Consider the following 16,961-nt stretch of genomic DNA (forward strand, 5'->3'; position numbering starts at 1 on the left):
TGACACTTTTGCCTTGCACAAGCCTCACAGGGCTGCTCAAGAGGCAGTTTACATGAGCTCTTGCCTTTCCTGTTTCTCTAGCTGTAGATAAATTAGCTCTGGGGACAATATCTACTCTCTGCACACAGTTATGCCTTTGCCCAGGTAATTAGCACAACAACAGAGCCCCAGTGACTCACCAGGGATTCATTCTAATATTTTACTAGTACCACTTATATTATCCATCCTTGCTAAAATGAAAATATGACTTAAATTCCTATAAGATCTTCATACAAGTGGTTTGCCTTGAGTTCTACTGAGTTCGTATCTGCTGCAGTCTTAAAATAATCTGCAGTTTCATTTTCATGAAAAAAATAGACAGAATACTTGTTGATCCCATCCAGATGCCAGCAGAGAAAATAGCTAATTTGGTGTTGACAACAGACCCAGAGCAAAATTGATATCAATAGGTGGAGTAACAGAAACAGAAAAACTGAGTGGAAAGTTTGGGGAGAGCTTTAGAAGAGATATCTGAACTTTGTTGGAACCTGTGACATAAAAAGAGAGTCTGTGTTTTTTAAAAGAGGTAAAATCAAGGTTGATTTTTATGTTGGATGTAATAATACTCCATCGCAATGATGACGAGAATCGTATAGGCATTTATATAGCGCACTACTTACCCATAGGGTCCCAAGGCGCTTCGACCGCTGCGAAACCCTTCCTAGCTTCCCTGAGAAATGGTCCCTTAATGGGTATCTCCAGGGTGAGACCAGGCATCCCCGGCGGTCTGGTGGGGCCGTTAGTGAAGATGAGGCAAGCTAATGCCCAGAGTTGCCGAGTGTGATCGCTGATCAGAGTGGGCACCGAGGCGAGAGAATTATCGAGTCCGCTGACCCTGGTCCAGAAACCTGCCGCGCCGGGAATCGAACCCTGGTCCCGGGCCGTCCTCTGCTCTCGGGTCTGCCGCCTCTAACCAGTGAGCCACACTACTTCACCACCATCATAATGGTCCGCCCATCGCATTTATATGACAGAGCGAGTGCCCCTGGAGGCTGACCTCTAAGTCTGCTTGTTTAATTTAGATCTAGTTGCACTGCCTGTCACTACCAGGTAAACTCTGGGAGTAAGGGGCAGTGAAAACTGTCTAATACCCCCCTCACCATTGGAGATAACTCCCATGGCGAGGGGGGCATTGTATTTTTTAATATTAAAAAAAACAAAATACCACTCAGGGATTTTCTTTTTTTAAAAAAAAGGTTGACAGACTGCTCCGTCATGAGCTGTGCATCAAACTTAAAAAAACATTGACAGTAGCTGCCATGGTGGCGATGCTTGCTGATTCTTTAGAAATTACCACCGGCCTGGTTGTCTTTTCTAAATTTGATGGGGGGGAACTCTGTCAGGGCAACTGAGTGATTTTCTTCACCACACTGATGGACTTAAATCCAGACGCCAATATATAATTCAGTACCAAAATTGTCTTAAAAGAGCTTTTCCGGGCTAGATTGGACACTTTGTGCAGAAAGAAAGTGACTACTACTTTAACACATCACACAGGAACTCTGAGAAATTTAGGACCAGAGGTACGACCCTTCCAACTTGCAAGTCCCAAATTGCGTTGTTTTGTGACTCGCATTTTGTGACTAGCAAATTGGAATTAACAACAATGTCTCAGACACTGTTTGCAATTCCTAATGGGGTCACAAAAATACCTGCCCCATTAATATTCATGAGGTAAATCAGTATTATATCTTTGCCTTCTTGAACAGACAGCGTATTCTGGCCGTTACAAGAGTGCTGTGTGTGGCAGTGACCGTGACTTCCGATCTCGGCACCTCAGTATGACCGTTAAAGAACGCAGAGACTTAATACTGATTTGTATGTGTCGGATTCATTTATGATAGATGAAACTATTCCCCTTGGAATTTCCCAGCCACATTAGGTCCCTTGTCCCGATTGACGAAACACATGTTGTCTGGAGCTACAAGAAGAAATCATTAAATCTATTTATATGATCCATGTTTGTTACTCTGATGTAAGTTATTAACTTAAAACACTGTACATATGTGTGCCAGGGCTTGATATGTAGTATCGGGCAGACCCTTGGGTATGAATTGTGGAGTGTTGGATGATTACCTCCTCCCTGGGCACCATATATCTAAGCATAATAGCAATATTTATATATACCAGTAAAAGTGAGCGCCATTCCCACTCAGGGCACAATCATCTCCAGCAGTATTATACATTTCTAATGTGTCATACATTTCACTTTTTCCAGGTGAAAAGACTGACATGGAAATCGCAATCCAAGTGAAATAAATGTATATTCATCACTGACTGCAGTACTTGCACATGTAGTAGTTACACATGTAGCAAGCACCTAAAACATCAAGCGAAATAAGTACAACTTTCACGTCTTTCGATTATAAATCAAATATGTTATTATTGCATGTTTACCTGCTTGGTCTTTAAATATTTTTGATATAACAACAGGCACTTTATTCTCAGCTCCACCCTGTAAAAGTATACGAAGAAATAAATTCTCTATTTTAATCAAAACATTAAGCTTACGACAACGAAATATAATTAAAGTACCTAATTGCATCCATACCTTTATACTCAGTCCCAGGCCACCAATTTCCTGCCTGCGAATGGTAACAGTTCTGTGCTTTAGCAAATTGCAAAAAAATAGAAAAATGCCATTAAGTTAAAAGCTTTCGACAAAGCTATCATGACATTATTACAATGAGTTTTGTCTTTTTAGCAATTAGTCGAATTTAAAAAATAGCACTAAAACGTTTCTAGAGAATTGTCTGACTTATAAAGCAATTACATGCACTTTCCAATGAAATAATATTTTGCACGAATAGCTAAACAACACAAGTTTTTTCATGACATTACCATTTCAGGTGTTATTATAAAAATCAAATGTGCATGTCCTGAAAAGAACACATTAGAATAAATGGTCAACCATAAAGTGTATACTGGATCATTGTCCACCTACAATGGTTAATTAAAGGAAAACTCTGTAATTTAGAGTGTATGAAAGCAAAAGTAAAAAATTGCCTGATAACTAAGAACAATTCAACAGTGCACTCTTACATTACTTTCTCGTTTTTATTTTGAACTTTCGAGTATGTCTCCATATCGAACATATAAACTGAGTGCCTTAATATAAAATTCCTACATTGCGGCTTTGCCCATCTCACATGGGTGTTACTATGTTTTAAATAATACATCTGATTCCATTTTACCAGGAAGCAAAAGAAGCACAAAGAAAATACAACTGAAACTCATCAAAATACATGTGTCTGTACTTCCACCCTGGCTAGCACTATCTCCCAACCCATCCACAGAAGCAAAGTCCTTTACATGCTGCATACAATCCATAACCCACCCACTACCTCAGTTAATATAGTACGCTATAACCACATTGTAGTTCGGCAGTGAAATCATCACAGAACACATTATAGTTCAAGGTGGTTTATTTATCAGGGAGCTATTAACTTAGCAAGCTTCTCAGCCCATTCGTCAAAGACGTCTGTCAAATGTTCGTACCTTCATGTGTTCTCTAGATGATGTTCATCTGCTTCTGTCCTCTCAAGCAAATCCTTTTTCCAAGTCTCATGTTTGGGGGTACTCGTAGAAATCAAATGAATTGCTATTCTGCATTTAGCAAACACCATGTCCAGTGCAGGCATGTGTATCCTCATCTTGAAGGACCACATGTGGGATATATGCCCAACAACCATTGCTTTAGTGAGTGCTTCGGCAAACCATTGGTCATCAATTGCAAGCTTTTAACCACAGAGTGCCAAAATGTGGCAACTTAAGAGCAACTCCAAACCATATAGAGAAAGTCTGCCCTCTGTACATCATACGGGGGGCAAGCTGAAATCATGACTGGGTACATCCTACCCAATTTGTCCAGTGTAAGACAGATCATATCATATAAAGCAAAGAAAATTGGATTTGCTTGAAGCCTGCATTAGAAAAAATGGTATTTGAAAAAGAGACAAAATGGCGTCCGACTGACAGCACCGCTGTGATGCTCTGCTGAGCATCCCCCTGTCAGTGGAAAATACTTATGGGTTTAAAGCGGATAGCAGAAAGAAACCCCTCGAATCATAAGCACCAAGCTGTGCGCATATCACAGAGGAGAAGGACGGCAAGGAATGCTCCGGACAGAATCCCGCAGTGCCTCGTATGTTTCTCTTACCAGCACCTTGAGGCTCGAGCTGCAGTGTCTCCATCGCCGCGAGGATGCTCGCAGGACTCCGGCATCCTGGATCCTTACTGCCCTGCGTACGTCTGGCCTGACATCGTCGGGCGCACCATCGCAGCGGAGCCAGAGAGACGCAGGGGGAAGCTGCCGCTTTTTCCTGCCTTACAGAAGAAACCAACAGATTTTTGCATCCAGAAATGGCAATAGGGACCCTGGCTTGACCGGCACTCTCGTAGTGCTACTTTGTCTCAACGTTGGCAGCAGACAAGGCAGCATGACCGGGAAGGGGGCGTGTGGAGGCAAAGTGAAGAATGCTCCCACATCCTCTCAGGTGAGCGCTGCACCCTTACTGACACGGCAAAAAAAGCCAGATGCCCTGGGAAGTAAACCCAAAGGCGGGGGGGAGAAGGGCGAGAGGATTGAGAGCATGGAGAAAAAAGGTACTGAAATTGACTTGGCAAATTCGCCGACAATTAGGAAAAACACGTCTTTCCAAAGATAATGGAAACCTACAACCATTAATCACCTCAAGTTTTGGCTCCACAATGAAGGCAGGGAATGGCTCCACTACAACTGCAAAATGTCCTGGAGGATCTGTGGCGCAACAGGCGCAGAGTGAAGAGGGGCAGAGCGAAATTCGGCAGTCTACTTCACAAGAAGCCATAAGTGAAACACAAACCCCTGATAGCGCAATGTCTACAGTAGCCAAAGTTCCTTCAAGCCGGATAGAAGGGGGCTGGACAGAGCAAACTGGGGTCCCCAGTAACGATACCAGCAAGACAATTCACAGCGCAACCCCCTGGCCGAGCCTTTGTATTCCTCCAGCAATGAACAAGCCAGTGGCTACAAGAATTTGTGTTGAAAACTCCTGACAATCAGGATACATTCTTCTCCCTCTCCGAAGAGCCAGAATTCTCTGACATTAGCATTTCGGTTTCAAGCTAGGAGGATGGAGCTGAGTGGTACAGTAGCTCAAACACTGATCCTCTGAAACATAGGCATCTCTCCTACAAGGCGCAAAAAAAGAAGTGCAGGGGCCAACATGAAAAAACACAACAACTCTTCTGATAAAGAAGATAATATAGATCTGAAGAGGGATTATGAAGAAACCCCTCTTACTGTGTTCTCTAATTCTGCATCAGCTTCTGGTGGCAACCAAACAATCATGGAAAGCACCAAAAAAGGCGAGCACCAGGAATACTATTAACATAGCAATAAACTAGCTCTAACCGACATCCTTCAGTCTATCAAGAGCTTCCAAGCAGAAGCTAAAGTGGATAACCGTAGATCTCGCCTAGCTGCAAAGAAACTGCAGCGAGCAGTCAGGAGGGTAGGAAAGATGTGCAGAAATTGCTGACGGCATGGCTTCAGTGAAAGTAAGAACTGAACAACTTGAATAGGATGTCACTATGCTAAAAAAATGGAATGATGAGCATGAGGGAATCGTCAAGGACCTGATGTGGAAGGCAGAGGAACAGGAAAACCGGCAGAGGCGTGACAATCTGCACTTCCGGGGGATTCCAGAAGGAGTAGAAAAGGATGAGCCTAGAAAGTTTATGATAATGCTTCTCAAAGCGGTATTTCCAGAGCTACAGGATTGGGACTGGGACAAAGAAGTTCAGAGAGCTCACAGGTTTCCTTTATTCCCTAATAAGCATGCCCGGGATCTCAGCAACGTCATCGGGCCATGCTGTTATTCTTTGGCAACTTTTTGCTCCGGCAAGCACTTTACGATCTGGCTAGACCCACTAACAAACAATCATTTGAAGGTATACCTTTTTTCACCTGACCCGATTTTACACACGCCACGGTCGAGCGCAGGTGGAGACCGCAGCAGCTCTTCGATCCCTTTCAGAAACTGGGGGCTACGGTGTACCTACGGAAACCGGCTAGACTTAAAATTGTTTTTCAAGGGACACGCAAAGCTTTATCTCTGAAATAAAGACCAAAAACTGTCTAGAGGAAATTGCAGGACACAAACAATGATCGCATTGGTTACGATAATAGTTGGGTCAGGGTAGGGGCACCGCGCTAAGAAATCATATGTTATGTCTCTTTAGGGTGGGTGCTCGCAATCCTGTGCTACCCTCCCTTGTTCTATCCTCGTTTATTGTTCTTTCTTTCCTTAATTCTCGTTTATTCCATTGTGTGCTTTATAAGATTGTTGGTATTATGATTCATATTGCACGGGGTTTTTGATATTTTTGATTATGTATGATATGTATTTGCATATAAATATTTATAGCTACAGTCACTTCAAGCTCTTCAAGCAGATCAAGTCACACGGGGGGCTCAGCGGGCTCACAGGGGATAGGATGACGTGAAACCCCTGGCTCTGCGACGGCCAGGTAACCTCCATGAATGGTGGTGGGCGGGGGGAGCGGATGGGTCAGACAGGTTATCAAAACAAGAGAGAGAAAGTACTTCCGGGAGTAGAAAAGGGCAAAGGGAAAATGGAAAGGGGAGTCTCTGTAAACTAAGCTAACTAGGTATACAAGGTGCTATTTCTAGGCCAACTATTTTCAAAATTATAGGGGGGTTAAAGTGTTAATATCTGTGGATTGAACAACATTAAAAAAAGACAAATGGTAGCAAAGAGATTACGCGCTTGGGGGCAAATATTTTGTGCCTCCAAGAAACGCACATAGAGGGATCTCAAAGCCATATCTTAAACACATTAGGGTATTGGTTGGTGTGTGCTACTTCACAGGGGGCACGGGTGCGGGGTGTTGCAATCTTAGCAAAAGGCAGTGGCTAATTTTTTAACCACTCTAAAACCGATAAATTTAGCCGATGGACTAATACGGAAAACCAATACAGAAAGGGTCAGACGTTAACACTATGCGCTATATATGGGTGTAATAGTGATGACCCGGCTGTCTTTGATGAAGTCTCCAATGAGCTTGCACGATGGCCTCTTCCAGTAATGGTCTGTGGGGACTTTAACATTAATCTTCCATCCGATTGGTCTTTGAAAAATGACTGGCTGTACAAAGGCCGTAAACCAAAAGAATTTACGTTTCTGAAAAATATGTGCTTCATACAGGACTAGTGGATGGTTGGCAAACATACAAAGCTAATGACCCAGGGAATACTTTTTTTCTAACCCACATGCTACGCATGTAAGAATAGATTATGTTTTCATGTCAAACTCTCTCAAAACCAATTGTCAAATTGAGAAATTACCTCGGATATTATCAGACCACAATCTTTTAATCTGCACCATGGTCGTGGCACCTGTAAATTCAGAACCTACACCCTGGACCTTTGAACAGTCCCTGTTGATTTATAATAAATACTGTACTCATATGAGAGAATGGATCCCCAATTCTAAAGCCGATAATATCGGCAGTGCCTCAATTGATATAGTTTGGGACACCATGAAGGCAGGGATATGTTGAGAGACGATGCAGTACACATTGAGAGCTAACAGGCTAGAGAGGGAGATTATGTGGGGTTTACAGGGCAATCTTAGGTTGGCGGAAAAAGAGCTGATTAGAGTTACAAGTGGGGGTAATGCGGCTGAAGAAATCACTAGATCCCAAAGTCAGGTAGCATACGCTAAGGCAGCAATCACCAACATCTTCACCGACAAATCAGTCAGAAAAGCAACAGCAACCAGTTAGCAGTCTGAATGCGACAACAAACAACTTCCAATCTGATTAGGTAAATAAATGATCCGGCTGAGGGTCAACTAACCAATCTAGAACTCATTAGAGAGGCGTTTTGGCGGTTCTATCAAGATATGTATACAGAAGAAGGAGGGGGGGCTTAGCTGAGACTAAAAGATACTTTGACCGTGGCGTTTTGGATAGGCTTGAGGAGGAGGAAGATCAGACCATGCTGGAGGAACCCCCTACTTCAGATGAAATCCTAGCCACTGTCAAAAATCTTCCGAAGGGGAAAGCTACCGGATTCGATAGCATCCCTTCCGAGTTTTACTTAACGTTTTTGGAGCAAATCAAAAACATACTAGTAGTGTATAAACATCTTTAAAGGCGGCCAGCCTCCAAACTCCTGGTCTAGAGCAAAAATAGTTATTTTCCCCAAAAAGAACAAACCTCCTGAGCAGCTAGGATCATACCATCCCATAACTCTCCTCAACGCAGATTTGGAAATATATTCAAAGATTTTGGCCAACAGGGTTGCCCCTATTATACACAAAGTGATTGCCAAGAGCCAACATGGTTATGTGCCAGGGAAATCAACCATCAATCACATTCAGAGAGTGATCACGCTTTTTGACGGTACGGAGGCTGCGGGATACCCTATTGCATTGATCCTTCTGGATGCCAAGAAGGCTTTCGATAGGGACTCCTGGCAGTTTCTATGGAACTCCATGTCTAAGGTTGGATTGAAGGAAGGCTTCATTCGGGCAGTACAAAAACTGTATATTAACCCCAAAGCAGTGGTATTAGTGAATGGAAGCTTAACTAAAGAAATAACAATATCCCGAGGAACACGCCAGGGCTGCCCATGCTCACCATTGCTATTTGAAATATACATTGACCCCTTCATTCGTAGGTTAGAAAGGAATAGAGAAATTACACCTATCGTGTTACAAGAATATTCAACAAAAACACTGGCATACTCAGACAACATAGCTGTAGTATCTGCTGATCCTACTACAGCCATGTCCGCTATTGAGAGAGAAGCCAGCAATTTTGGTCTAGTCTCTGGCTACGCACTCAACCAAGGGAAGACACAGATTGTTTTGAACAAAAAAAGCAGGATGGACGATCATCGGGTGGTGGACAAAGCCACGTACCTTGAGTCACCATCTCTTCTGATCCTACTACAGCCATGTCCGCTATTGAGAGAGAAGCCAGCAATTTTGGTCTAGTCTCTGGCTACGCGCTCAACCAAGGGAAGACACAGATTGTTTTGAACAAAAAAAGCAGGATGGACGATCATCGGGTGGTGGACAAAGCCACGTACCTTGAGTCACCATCTCTTCTGATCTCGAGATTTTGGTAGACATTAACATGTTGAGCTCAATACAGAAAGATGTACGCCACTCAGACAATCTTCATCCATCTATTATCGGAAGAGCAAATGCAGTTAAAATGGTAAATTTCCCTAAAATGTTATATTTGTTTAGAGCAATCTGTCTCGAATTCACAAATCACTGGTTTAAGTCAATTTAACGCATGTCCTCTAGCTTCATGTGGGCATATTCGCAACCCCGGCGGGCCTATACATTTCTCACTCTCCCCAAGAACAGAGGAGGTATTTCTCTCCCTAATCTAGAAGCTTATTACTGGGCATCGGTGTAACTCTACAGCAGTGAGCTATTACAAAATATGGGGATGAAGGAAACCAGCGGGGGCGATACACCATCTATATTCTAACTCATTCTTGGCAATAAAAGCAGAGGGCATTTATGGAGACACAAAAAAGTCAAGTTTAAAACACTCTATAGTGGGTTTAAGGTTTGGAAGGCGGTAAGGAAAATGTTAGGCTTTGGGCAAATTTTACACTATACACTGTACCCTCTTAATGGATAACCCAATTCTCCCCGGAATCCTCTTTAGTGATAATTGCATAAGCAAATAAAACAAGGCAGGAATAACACAGTTAGAATGCCTCTTCCCCCCTTCCGGGAATAAATCTTTTGAATATCTGAAAAGCGAATACCACTTGGATTGGCGAGACTTTTTTTAATAGTTGCAAATCAGGGATTTTGTCATACACTAGCCAGGGGTAAGGGTATTGGCCGGAAAAATAGCTTCAGTGGAGTCAATCACTCACACTAGGAACCACACAATAGGAGGAGTCTACGCTTCTCTAATTGCAATGTTCCCTGATGATTTAGAGAAAATCTCACAGAAGTGGAAGGGCAAATTAGAAATACCAACCAAGGGATTTAAGTATGCTTATCAGTTATCTCGAATTATCCTAATCTCCACTAAACTCCAGGCACAATTTTATAAAAACCTGGGGGCATATTATCAAAGGGGTTTATCTCTGCTTTTTTGTCTTTAAAAGCCAAGAAAGCGGAGATAAAATTATCTCCCTATTACCTAGCTGTCCCTAACACCAGTTAGCGACAGCTAGTAGGAGATAGCGACCATATTGGGCCCCACTTTGCATGTCAGTGATATTTATCACTAATGACATGCAAAGTGGGCGTGCCAAGATGTTAGTGACTGGAAACAGTCGCTAACATCGCTATCTCCTATTACCAACTTTTGGAGATATTCGCGCTAAGCGCAAATATCTCCAAAAGCTAACACCTGCCGTGAGCAGTTCTTAGCCAAGTTATCCAATGGGAGATGGGAAACATGGCTAAGAGCATTAGCTCGATAATGTATGAATATCGCTGACTTTTCAGCGATATTCATGCATTGCGGCCGATTTTTATCGCATTTGCGATAAACCTTGGTAATACCAAGGTTTATCTGCGATAAAAATCGCCGCAGCTCAGTGGTAAATTTTTGTCTCTAACCAAGCAATAGCGATAATTATCGCTATTGCTTGGTAATATGCTCCCTGCTTCTTCTTATACTACACGCCAGATAAAATCACCAAGTAGGGGAGCATCAAGGGAACCTGCTGCCCTAGATGCATCAAGGCTAATGCTGACTCTATTCATATCTTCGCCACCTGTACCTGATTAACAATCCTAAAACAAGATATAGAAAAATGTTTGACGGCTGTTCTCCATAGAGAAATTTCTCTATCGAGCCAACTAATCCTATTAGGGGCCGATGATCCTGATAGCCCTGGTAGTGGCCAATAGCTTCACTTTGTTGGGATGGCGGTCTTGAGATTATGCATCCCTTTGGCATGGTTAGATCCTACAGCACCTTCTTTCCAACAGTGGATAGCCGGATTATTAGCTATGTCCAATATTGTGGTTGCCGTCTACAAATGGAAGGGTAAACAACTGCGTAAAAGGGGGCTTAGGATTTGGACTCCTCTTATACAAAGGATCGCCACGCAAAGCTAACTGTATTGTATTGTATTTTAGTTTTTTCAGTTTTTTTTCACTCTTATTGATTTCTTTTTTCTTTTTGCTTCTTATGTAAAATAAACAAATGTATGATGAAGAAGAATGCTTTTGCAAACTATAATGGAATGGTCATAATTTAATGTGTATTATGAAGTCAATGGTACACCAGTCTGTCTTTGGAGGGTGGGGGTGGGGTGCTAAGTGTTGGAAAAATCTGAATAAAGATATTAAAATAAAGAAGAAGGAATTATCTTTCTGTGCACACCCCTTCTTCAGTCTGCACCCAACCACCTGTCATAAGCAACAATTGTATCCCACCTACATCCAAGACCAGGGCAGCATACAAAGTAGTCACCAAACACCTACACCCTGCTAGGGACAAAATCATGCTCATCACATTGTTTGTCTGTGGCTGCAGTTCAGATAATGTCTATCCTTCTCTATTATAATTGTGTGTTGTAAAAACTGGCAGAGGCAAAGGTTAAAGACATTCTTTGCAAGGTCATAAGTAAGGAATTGCTTATTGAAATATAGATGCTGCACTGCCTTGCATTCCCATCTCTCCACTTTTGGACAGACACTGCAGTGCAAATCTCTTAAAAGGGTTTCATCTCCCATAGTGAAATGTTAGGGTCATAGAGTGGTCTCTTCAAAACCCATGCAATCATTCCTTGTCACACCGCTGCCACCTGACCAACAATGCATGGAAAAGAGCGTCTCACGAGCGAGCGGAACATGAAGGCTTTGCGCAGAGTGAAGAGGATGAGATCCAACCAGATACCTCTTCTTCCAGTTTTCATGTGGATAACATTGGTGAACTGCATGTTGCAACTGTGCAATACATGAAAAGGTCAGGAAGTCCCAAACCACTTTTTATCCAAGGGAGCGTTAAAACGTCAACTTTAACATGGATGAACTTTCCTACCTAAACAAAAGAGGCAAGCAATCTATCCAATTCTTGAAAGAGTCTAAAAGGTAGTGGGTATACCGTATTCAGTAGTGTGTTTATACCAGGGCAAAACATCATCTTGGCTAACGTTATCCAGCCCATAATAAATAGTGGCAATTTATTCCAAAGCGCCGCCAAGGCTGTAAGTCCAGGTAACACTTGTCCCCTCTAAGCAGCTAAAGCAATGAATTATGTCTATTGATATTTAGACCAGACATACCACCAAACCAGGTCAGTTGTAAGAGTAGAGTTGGACCAACAAAACTTGTTGGTCCCACTAATTATCTTACTAATTATCATCTGCATACCAACCAATCACAGGTGTTGTCAATACCCTCTCTCCCCACTCTGCTATAGCCAATGAACACCCCTGCCCTGTCCCCTTTTGGAGTGTCCTTTTGGTAGAAACCCACCATCCCGTCCACACCCAAGCTGGTGGCTGCAAATACAGCATGAGTGTCCAGGTGCACAGTTCAGGCCTGAATGCCATAAATTGCAGCACAGCCCAGAGGTGGATCTATAATACCGTGTCGAAGGCCTGTTCGACATTTAGAACTATCAGTGCTGGTAGGTCGAGAGACCCCCCAACAGGATAGGACATGAATTAGATGCCCTATTTTATGCATTGTGCACCTTCCTGTTATAAAACCCGATTGAGCTGTGTGGTTTAGAATATTCATGACCCTAAGCAACCATTAGCCAATGCTTTACAGAGTATTTTCACATTTGCATTCAATATAGATATGGGGTGATAGGATGTCAAAAGTGTCAGCTCTATCCCATTTCAGAATTGACATGATTAACCTTTTTCACATGGACCCAGGCAGCACATCTACCTCCCTGGCATTAAGAAATACCTGAAGGAGTTCCCCAGCCCTCATTATCTGATGTAAAGCCACTGTCATGCTGTCTGTGCTAGGACATTTTTGTTTGACTATTCCTTCCAAGACTTCCTGAAGCTTCTCAAATCTGAGTGGGGATTCAAATTTATTCCTCTACTAAGTGAGTAATGATGGTAAACTCACGCCATCTAGGTAAAGAAGCATGCCCTCTATAGATGTGTCTCACACTCATGTAAAAAAGATTGTGAGTGATTTTTTTCAATTAGTATTGATTTTAACCCCATTCTCATTGCAGTCTCGGAATATGGATGTTGGGTATCTCCCATTTTTAAAGCCAAGCTAAAAGTCCACCTATTTGTTCTGTACCCGGTAAAACATCTGCTGATGTTTAGTGAGGGTGAACTGATCCAGCCTATTGCATATGTCTGACAACCTTTGTTTAGCCTCTACTAGATCTCCTGCCCTCACTTGATTCAAGAATACATCCTGGTCCAGGTGCTTCAGCACAACCTCTGTCTCAAAGAACCTATCTTGCAGCATCAACCTAATACCCACCATATGAAATATACGCTCCCCCCTCAAAGCAACTTTGGGAGCTTCCCATTATGTACCATAGTACCTACAGAGTAATGATTAGTGGCAAAGAAATGTGTGGATAAGTCCCGAATATGGGACTCAAGCAAGGGGCCCAATATAGCTGGGAGCGGCGGAGCGCAACAACCACAATGTCAGGGAGAGGTATGAAAATTGCCATGCTGATGGGTTATGAATCTGTGAGATATCAATCAATTTGGTGTCCAGTAGGACCAGTTTCAGTAATGCAACTATTCCTGATTTTGTTCCATCCCTAAATGGATGTCTATCCAATTGCCTGTGAAGTGTTCAATTAAAATCGCCCTCCCAAAAAAACTGTGTATGTACATGAGAGGCAATAAAATGTATATTGTTGAAAAAGCCATTAACATCTGCGTTAGGCAAGTAAACTAATACTAATCAAGTATTGTCACGTTGTCCGTGGGGACATTGTAGTCTTCCCTAGGCTAGCATGAGCATGTTGCAGACTGTCCGCTACTTTGCACACGTTACTGCATGCGCTTATTTTGCCAATACTTCTTTGGCTATTTTCAAATGAGAACCCACTGTTGTGTTCACGCTTTGCAGGTTCCTGGGATTTAGTCTGAACATTGCAAATAAGGTCAAACAACAATGACCCTTGTTATTCTGTTCTAGTCAGGCCCTAGCACCAAGACAAAACATACAGATGCAGCTGTTGTTTGGGAATCCGTACTTTTGGTCTTATTGGAATACACAGATAGGTGGCATGCACTTGGAGACCGATCTTTCTAGAGAGAAGAGGTTGATAGAACCTATGATGTAGATCTACCATCTATAGACCAAGGTATGGGGTCTGCAGATAACACCCCGAGATCTTCTAATATAAATTCAACCTGCGTCTGTGCAAGGGGAGGGAAGTTAGGCTACTCTGTCTCTCATTATGACAGATACTTTTATGATCTATTGATTACTTGCTATGCTGACCGTATTTGTATTATGCATTTTTCTGCCTATTGTGGCACATTTACTGCACATTAGAGCATGTTAATTAAAATAAATATTTTAAACTTGTTTGCGTCTCTGTCAGATCTTATTGTGGACAGGTACGAGTGTGAGAGAAAGGAAGTGTCTTGACATTGCGACTCCTGAGAAAGTCAGGAGTGTTATGTTCTGGGGTGTCTAATCACTTGTTCCTCTGTGAGTGAGTAGGAGGGCAAGTGCTGAATTTCTCCACCCCTCTTAGGACTGCAGGGGTGAAAACGAAACAGAGAATTCTAGGTAATGGAGTTTTTTGTATGAACAGACTGGTTTCCTCAAAACCTGGCATGGATCAGAACCGGGCGGGTATTTCCAAATAGAGACTTAGAGGGTCATTAGGATGGCGGACGGACAAAATCCTATCGGGAAATGGGACCGCCGCGGTCCCCCCGCAATAGTAATATGGCGGGGGAAATGGGTGACGGGCGGGACGGATCTTGGGCGGATCACAACTGCCATGCGGGTGTAGCGGTCCGCCCGAGATCCGAATGGGCCCCTTAGTCTTTTAGAGCATATGGCTGGAACTGGTGAAGGCATGACGCTTGGAAGCACACGCTTAGAAGGCAGGCATGCTGGATGATCTAGCTCTGCAGACAGGTAGGCTGAAGAGTCTGAAGGCAGGCAGGCAGGCCAGAGACTTAGGCGCTGACCAGAGGCTAGGGATCAGAGGGCAAGCAGGCTAGATGCTCACGTTCAGAAGGCAGGCAGGCAGGCTCCAGGCTCAAGTCCACAAGGCAAGCCAGCTGAAGACTCAGGTTCAGAATTCATGCTGGTGGATGACTCTGGCTCTGAATACAGCAGACCAGTTGAGGACCCTGTAGAATCTGCAAGAAAACAAGCTGAAGGGGGAGAGGCACATGGTTGTCAGACTTTAATTCAGGGACTGATAGAAGTTCTTGGAAGGTAGATTCTCTGTTTCCAGAAGTATAATCTTCACAGTTCCTTGGCACACAAAAAAGCACTGAAGCACCTTCTTCAGGATGACTACGACTCATGCTAATCTCAGTCTCTAATGATGACTAATATTATAATTTGGCAGTTCACATCTCCTAGTCGGAGACAATAGGTCAAAAATGACTTGGTGATGGGTGATCTTTTCAATTTCCTCTGCCTTACAAGGTGTTACAGATTCAACAAGGCTTTATTTCTGGACTCTTCAATTTGTGGCATTCATGAAGGAGAGAGAGCAAAGAAGGAGTCAGGAATGTGTTCCTTCGCAGTGAGGATGTTTCTTTAGTCACAGCAGTAAGATCAAAAGCATGGTCTGAGTCACAGGATATTGTCACATTAGTGATTATATGCGGCACTGGTTAAGGTTTTGTCTGCAGGTTACTGTCCTGTGTATGTGGAACTTCCAGGGTAGAACTGACCCCACTACCATGAAGAGAAAGCACAAAGCTGTTTTGTGTTTTGCCTTGCATTTAGGTCTTCTGAAAAGTGGAGGGGCACATATCAAATAGAGCATTGTAAATCAAATTTAGCACTAGAAGACAAAACATCAGGGCAGTTAGAAAATGCAGAATTCATCAAAATGCATTCATTAACTTCACTTTGAGACAATGTACCATGAATGCCCTCCGTGAAATCAAATCTGGGTGCTGACTCACAGATGTATACACACCATTAGTGGACTAGCTTCGAGATGACCAGAAAAAAGTTTAAGGTTTCATTCTCCATTTCTACAAAGACTAGCATGCTAGCAGAAAAGCAGTCTTGGACAAGGATTTTAGATGCCCATTTGAAGTCAAGGTTTTTATATTTTAATAGTGTCTGAGATGTTTTATTCTCTTGCTGAAATTCCAGAATTTTAGATTCAATGATATCCTGTGAAAACTGTAGATCTGTCTGTTCAAGAACGTAGGTAGGCTTGGTAACTTCACAAAAAGCAACAACACTAAACCCTGGATTTTGTTCATACTGGCTACTGGCAGCTTATGTTCTAGTAGGTCTTTTATCTCCTTTGCTACACTGATCAGTGTTTACTTTGAATGTAATATTAAACATTGTCTCTTTTGCATTAGGGACTGGGAGCTTTACTGGGTTACAAGACTAGGATACATATTTTGAATGGAATGCATCTGCTCTTTCTTTGTTTGTTGTCTGGTTAATCATACCATGTCATAACCACTTCCAGTGGTCAGGTGAGAATCATAACTCTACAGCAAACAGAGAAATGTTTCATTCTCCTTTTGCAATGCTGACACACTCATTGAATATGGATCAGAACAACATATTACGTCAAGGGCTGGAAAAGAGGTGTTTGAGAGTGAATGAGTAAAATATTCAGAATGCAAATGTCCTTTTTTTGTAAAGAGATTATGTGTTTCAGGACTAGGATTAACATCCTCAAATTTCAAAGTAGACTTTAATTGTAGTTGACTATTAGGCACTCGAGAACTACCATGCAGAATATTAAAT

General features: G+C 42.6%; 1 protein-coding gene across 1 annotated transcript in view; it reads right to left on the reverse strand.

The window, feature by feature from the left end:
- The window catches only part of SNTG2 (syntrophin gamma 2), a 1,272,125-nt gene that overhangs the window by 1,079,882 nt on the left and 175,282 nt on the right, over positions 1 to 16,961 (reverse strand). The window contains exons 3-4 of the mRNA XM_086925639.1: positions 2,591 to 2,647; positions 2,437 to 2,494 (exon numbers count right to left, since the gene is read on the reverse strand). Of these exons, the coding sequence (XP_086781765.1) occupies positions 2,437 to 2,494; positions 2,591 to 2,647 (115 nt within the window). The remainder of the gene's footprint in view (positions 1 to 2,436; positions 2,495 to 2,590; positions 2,648 to 16,961) is intronic.

The sequence above is a fragment of the Lissotriton vulgaris genome, chromosome 6 (assembly GCF_964263255.1).
Source record: "Lissotriton vulgaris chromosome 6, aLisVul1.2, whole genome shotgun sequence".
Taxonomy (NCBI): domain Eukaryota; kingdom Metazoa; phylum Chordata; class Amphibia; order Caudata; family Salamandridae; genus Lissotriton; species Lissotriton vulgaris.